At 41.3% G+C, this 7,203-nt stretch overlaps 1 protein-coding gene across 1 annotated transcript in view; it reads left to right on the top strand.

The window, feature by feature from the left end:
* Ube3d (ubiquitin protein ligase E3D) overlaps nucleotides 1–6,548 on the top strand; it is a 150,578-nt gene extending 144,030 nt beyond the window's left edge. Inside the window, exon 10 of the mRNA XM_021172683.2 lies at nucleotides 5,906–6,548. Within this exon, the coding sequence (XP_021028342.1) occupies nucleotides 5,906–5,926 (21 nt within the window). The 3' untranslated portion in view covers nucleotides 5,927–6,548. The remainder of the gene's footprint in view (nucleotides 1–5,905) is intronic.
* The last annotated feature ends 655 nt before the right edge of the window (nucleotides 6,549–7,203 follow it).

Here is a 7,203-nt window from a genome sequence, read left to right as displayed (position 1 = left end):
TTTTTTTTCCTACTTTAAGTTTATCTTTTTTCCAGTTTTATTTTTCTTCTAGAGGAAAAAAATGTTTTCTTTTAAAGAATAATTTTTTTATTGATTCCTCCTGTTTGACAATGCCATGCATTTATAGAATGGATTCTGATTATTCCCTACCTGATGCCTTCCGTCATCCCTATTATCAACCCTTTCTCCATTGTCCCTAGTGCCCTCTCAGATTCACGGTTTTTTTGGACCTTCATGCCAGCAAGTGCCCTCAGTTTGTGCTGGTCAAGCATGCACTTTGTTTGCTAAAGTAAGAAAATCTGTGGTTTGACTTCAAACAAGTCAGTTAACCTTTCCCAAGATCAGATGCTTAGCTTTGTAAAATCGGACTATACTGATGGATGTCAAAGTAGAAGGTAGTAGGGTCATATCGAAGGCCCTCATTGAAAAGCCAGTTTCCCCAAGTTTCTGATCCACTGGGTCCAGAGTAAGTCAGGATAACTCTCCTTTAACAAGTTNTTGGATGGTGAGGGATGATGCTGATACAGAGACAGCACTCCAGAGATGAGGGTGATGCTGATACAGAGACAGCACCCCAGAGGTGAGGATGATGGAGGGTCCAGAGGCAGAACCCAAGAACTACCATGCTCAGTACTAGCTCATTCTAAATCCCCAAATTTTGTTTCTGAAAAAAAAAAGAAGAAAAAAGAAGAGAAGAGAAAAGAAAAAAGAGTTATATGTTTACACTTCTTTTCCTCCTTAAGTGACACAGATGTATAGTGAGATATAATGTTACCATTAAAGTTTATCATAAAAAAATATTACTAGCATAGCATGTGAAAACTGCCACAATACATCAGTAGGTTTAATAGAAACAATGTATTATTACTAAACAGCATATATAGAAGTGACTGGGTATATATGGTAAATGGACATTTGGAAAGAAAAACAAAACATTACTTAGTATCTCTGAGTAATGGAGCTACAAAAATTATAGTTTCCTTTTTTATGTGTACTTTTCTATATTTTCTAGTTTGAGCCATATTTCATACAAAATTACAAATAAATTATTAAAGNAGATCACAGAAGCAAAGCTGCTCAAATATGACATAAAATTAACCGAGACAGCTTGGAAGTGTGGCCATGACTTTGCTAGCCCTTTCCCTGAAGAGAATGGCAGATCACTGGAGTCACCTGTCCTGCCTGACAGAGTTCTGCCCTCACACACCCAAACAGTGTTGACCCGAAGGCCTCTAATTACAGCATGTAGTTTCTGCTTGCACATAACATTCATGGCATTTTCTCTGTGTTAACCAGTGGGACCCCCAGCTGCATCCTCACAGGCTACTCCTGCCTCTGCCCTTGACAGTGGCTTAAAAGTTTTTTCCANGGGGAAGTTTTGCCTTGCTTGCATGTCGATTGGAATTACTGTTTCAAGCCAAATCAGAACTTAAAAACTGTTGCTGACATCGGTTTCAGTGATTTTGCCTGCTACAGAAAGCTTAGTTCCCTGGTTTGAAGGTTTGACATCCCAGCTCTGTGTCCTCAGCACTCACCTTCAAAGAGGCCATGGCTTCCTTTAATGAAATATGTTTTAGAAAAAGAGAGAAAGTTTTATTTTCTGTTTAAGTCACCTTTCTGGAGATATTGGAAACTGTTTCAATTAATTGGTACTGGAGAAAAGACTCTGGCTTTCAGGAACTCCACTCTGATTGTTTAGGGTCTGATACCAATGGGACAATTTGCAGACACCCTGGTGCCGCTGTATGCTTGCTCAATGAACCCCCTCACAGCTCTTCCAGAGAAAAGAGAAGCTAGAACTTTTGAATGTCTGTGTGATAATATACTTACTGGGGTATCCCTGTTTTATACCCAGCANTTTTAGCACTAGCCCACATTAATATCATTATTTCCTAACAAATACAATTTGTGCTTGAGGCAGTAGATTTTTATGAAACGCTTAGAGACTCTTCNCATGTAAGTTTTTGCCCCCTGGGTTTGCTGTCCTTAGCAAAGTGACTACATTTGCTTTATGTAACCAGTGTTTCAGAACTGGGTGTTCACTCCAGTGTCACAGTAGGTCTGTCCAGCTGTGACAGNGCCTTCCATAATCTACACATTCTGAAAGAAGTGATGATAAGTATGTGTCCTGAGCTTGCTTCCTTTGTTGAAGGCTGGAACTCAGACAAGTGACTGATGTATTGGTTTGCACTTTCTGCCCCATCTTCACATGGAGCCTCTGGTTGCCATGTTCCTGGTAGCTTAACTTCCCTATTCCCCTGGTACACTCATTATAGGGTATACTATGGCTGAAAGTTTACATTAATNCACAGATCCCATCTCACTCTGCCCCACATTTTGAAAGTCTCTACCAGGTCTGTTTAGAACCTGTGGNGATCGAGAGCTGTGCTTTCGCTTCTTAGTCTAGTTAAATGCACCTGTTGCCATGGCAGGGACTCCTCCTCCTTGGACCGTTTGCCAGAATCCCTTTAGCAAGCCAGCATCCCTCAGTGGGAAACAAGCATGCACCAAACTCTCTGTCATGCCAACTTTTACTGTGTCTTTTTTTGCCAGTACAAATTAATAATTAGAGTAATAATTACTTCTGAACTATGTTAGAAGTCTATCTTCTTTTCATAACTCAGGGGATGAGTTTCCCTCCAGCAGGTGTTAGGCATACATCTTAAACCTATCCATCCTATTAGGGCATCTCATTGCTTAGCTGGCCCCTACTCCTGTCTTAGCACCATGAAAGAATNTTTTCTTATAAGTATGATTGTTACTGGGACAATCAGTGGAATAAGCCAGATTGGACCAATAGACAAATGAAGTCAGCCTACCAGCCCCAAGGGAGGAATAGGTCATACTATATTCAGCAGCAGCCTCTTGATAAATACTGAGCTAGGGAGTTGGGAAAAATCATTTAATCTCAGTGTTACTATCAAACATATTTGATAAATAGTTTTTAAAAAGTCAGATTTATTTTGTGTTCACCATTATATCTTCTTTTGTAAATGAAGTTTGAGTCTTAGAAACCATATTATTATGTAAGGTTTATTTTATATACGAAGCATAAATGTAAAATCTTGTCTTACTATAAAGCTAATCTATTTCCTGCTACCAGAACTATTTCATGTGAAAAGGGACAACTGTGTATAGCTATAACTAATTATTGTAGGATCCTTTTGAAAGCCTGTAGTTTTGAGGGCTGAAGAGATGGCCCAGTGTTAAGAGCACTGGCTGGTCCCTCAAAGGACTCAGATTCGATTCCCAGCATGCACACGGTGGCTCACAACTGACTTTAATCCCAACTCCACGACATTGTACACCCTCTTCTGGCCTCTGCAGATACCAGGCACAGATATACATGCAGGCAATACACTCATCTGCTTGTGGACGTTGTACATCGTGGTGCGCACTAGGCTCCGCACCACGATGTCAACAGTGATTTAAATAAATAAATACCACAATGCATTATGTAATACCTGCTCCCAAGGTTGGGTATGTATTTTTGTTAGTGAAACTTAAAAAGTACATAATGTATACTTGGTAGGGAAAGCTAACACAACTAGAGAGAGAGAAAGAAACCTCTTTAGGTCAAAATTTCAGATTTTCCTTACTTGGTGGTGTGGGAGTGGGGGGTGGGAGTGGGGGCTTTGCATTATTTGGTCAGTTTAGCTTCTCATTCTATTATGTTAAAAGCATGGGAAACCAAAGCTATTTGTTGATGTCCAGGCAATAGTGAAGATTCAAGGATCCTGTGCCTCTGGCTTTTTCTCATTTACCTGCAAGGTTGCTGTGAGAAAAGTGGGGTTTCATCCATTTCCCTCTGGGTCCACCATGGACACTTGTCAGGCCTTGTGTGCTCAGTAAGCCATTTATTTTTCTGCATTTGTTTTCTTGTTGGTAAGCCAGTGTCTCAAATGCTGCTCTGCCTTAATCCTAAGGCTGTGCCCAGGGCAAGTAGAGTCATAATTAGCTTACTACACTACAAAATGCTTTACAGGTTTCAGGTGGTCCTTTTACAATTNCCATCTTGCAGGTGGGGAAAGATGGAAAGATGTTAACCCGTCTATGAAAGGTCACAGAACTAGTCCATGAGAGATCTGGTCCAGCAAAAAGATCCTGTAATTACAGCATTTCTCTTCACTGCACATTTGGGGGTCTTGGGAGAAGCTGCCCTGTGATTTTAGGACGCTCTGCAACATCCCTGCCTCTCCCTGTTAGATGTCAGTCACCACCCCCTCCCAGTTGTTGACAACCAAGACTGTCACAAAATCTGGTCAGATGTCTGACTTCAGAGCTAAATTTCCTAACCATTTTCACTATGGCATGGAGTGGAGTTAGATGCTTCTTTAACTATTCAGTGCCACAGTAATTTGCAGAATTAAAAGCAGTAACTGATTTTGTCTCTATAAGGTGGTGTGTTTTCCCATCAGACTGTTTGCATAGAAGCAGAACACCACCGCCCTCAGTAGACTCTGTGTTAGTACTCAAGACCTGTAGTCTCCTGTCCGATCTAATTCTAAACCATTCCTCCATCCCTAATGGGACATAGACATGTCTCCCTTAACACCNTGACCCATCCGGTAAGGGTGGAGAAATGGGAGATAGGGGGGAAAAATCATGTAGATTTATATAGCATATTATCTCTTCATAACCATTATATTTTTTATTATTTATTCACATATTTTGAGACAACTCCTTACTGTGTAGCCCAGGCTAGCTTACACACACTATATAGGGCCAAGCTTGGTGTGCCCTGGCCTAAAACACATTTCCCCCACCCTCACTTGGCCTATTATCTCATTTGATCTTCACAGAAAGCCCTGGAGGTTTATAAGCTGTAATTGTCCCATGGTTAGATGATGTTTAGGAATTGTGTAACCCTTCTTCCTTCCCTGTTCCCTCAACTTCGGTGCTCTCATGGCAAAACTTGATGTAGGAGCTCAGCAGGAAGTTGATGTGGAAACTCAGCAGGTGCATTCCTTGCCGCACCACATGAAGAGTAACATCCTCTGAAGCCCTCTCCATAAAGCCGGTGCCNCCTGCACAGAAATGTTCTGCCTTTTTTCTTTCCTTGTAATGGGGATCATTAACTACCTGCCTGCCCCTTTCGCTGCAGCTGGGGCTTAGGCACCAACTTCCTTGATGCCTTGATACTTCTCTAAGAATGGAATGAATTTACTTCTGGGTGGCCTTGTACAAGCTTCCCAAACCCACCACTCTCGTCAGCATTATCTCTGCATTGCCCTCTCTTTCTGGCTTTACTGTCACCTCAGGACTAAAACTCCATAAACATTTGTAGTTCGCTATCATTTTTTTGTTATCAGAACTTTTGGGAAGTTACAAGCATTTGTTTGAGCTAAACCTTGTTGATCGAAAATGTTTTGCACAAATGCCTGCATGAATTAAGTTTTCCTTTTTTGTTTTTTGTTTTTTTTGTTTTTTTTTTTTTTTTTAGCACTAGGTTAAGATGAATTGCTGCTAGCAAACACAACAAGTATAATTGCATGTGATTAAAAGTATCAGCACGGCCTGAAGAGAAGAAGGGGGACTTACCAACGGTGTTAAGGCCAGAAAATNGCCCAGTAATCTTTTAGACTCAGAATTCTGCTAACAGAATGTCTAAAAAGAGTAGTTTGAACAAACATGTACTAGATTACTTCATGGATATCTAACTTTACTGTCAATTAAAACTTTTTAAAAAGTGGATATGAATCATTCTAATTACTTGATGGTTCATTTAAAAAAAGACTGATTGGTTCTTGCTATAAAGTGCAATGTCTGCCTCGCCTGAGTGAATTCTTCTGAGGTTGGTCTGTATCCTGTTGACCAGATTTGGCCCCATCCCACTCAGATCTGACATGCAGCCTTCTGTTCCATCATGTTCTATCATTAAAGCACTGNNANTTTTTTTTTCCAGGTGGCCTTTTTGAAGATGTAACTGTTGAAGCTGCGGCTTTCTGGTCTACCAGCGGACAGCTCTCCAGCTCGGAACCCAGCCCAAGCCAGCAGTTTGCTCTGTGAGCACAACCTGCTNGGGTGAACAAGAACTAAGCTGCAGAATGGGGACTGTGCTGAAATTTTCAGTTTTTCTTGATTGCGTTTCTTCTCTAAGAGTTGACTTTAGATCCCTGCAAACTCAAGGCTATAAGGAGAGTTGTAGTAGCAGGTTAAGTATAGAAGTTGCACCTCTACTTCCCACAGAGAGGAATATTCAAATCTGTGCTGTGTCAGCACCACCTGGAAGCATATTAGCTAATGGAAGCCCATCTGTCCTGTGTGAACGCAGCGAGGAACTTCACTGGGGAGCTGAATGTTAACCGCTCTAAATCCTGGGAAATAAACTTTTAAAGGGCTCCGGGTTTGTTTAAAGCACATCTTTAAAAACTAAAATGTACAAGTTTTCATATCTTATTCAAAGAAGATGCTTGTTGGTGTTTGTTGAATGAGTGAGTATCCAATTAAAGTTTTCCTGAGGGTGTAAAACTGCATGTGTTCTTTTGTTCTTTATTTCCTTCGCCACATGCTATTGCAAATTAATAAATGTACAACGCTGGTGTCTTAATACAGAATTATCTCGATTCTTATGTGCCCAAATAAGAAAGCATCGAGAATAGCAAGAGCTGAGCCCAATCCTGCCATTCCTGGGCCAGCTCCTAACTTTAGGAAGAAGGCTTGAGTATATCATACAGCTCGGTTCAAGGGCTGGGACTAGAGTTGGGGCCTTAGCCAGGCTGATTGATCTCCCTTGCTGGGGAATCCATCCACACTCTTCTCTCCCTACTACCACATTCAGAAGGACAGGNGTCTGCGGTCATCTCTGCTGTGGATCTCACATGGTGGTGTTGATCCTAGGTTGNGAGCCACCTAATAATACCTCTTAATTCCAAACAACTAAGTTTTCTGTTCCCTCNTTTTCTGACACTCTTAGTTCTAAGGATTACTTGGCATCTTCTTCCTTGGAGTTTACCCAGCAGAGCGGTGGGATTAGGTATTAGAGCAGCATTTGCTGTCCTGCCTTTGGAGCCAGTGGACTGACATCTGCTGCATCCTGCAGTGTCACTTTATTAAACAAACAGTTTGAAGCACTGATGTTCTTGGTGTTGTGTCCAAGGCTCCAGCCACAGAGAATTAGTTTGGCTTCACTTAAGCTGCTAGGCTTCCAACACCATGCTGACTTTTCATGCTTTTAATTTCTGGCAGTAGAGAACAAGAATT

Source organism: Mus caroli, chromosome 9 (assembly GCF_900094665.2).
Source record: "Mus caroli chromosome 9, CAROLI_EIJ_v1.1, whole genome shotgun sequence".
Lineage (NCBI taxonomy): Eukaryota > Metazoa > Chordata > Mammalia > Rodentia > Muridae > Mus > Mus caroli.
This window is presented reverse-complemented; position numbering and strand designations above follow the sequence as displayed.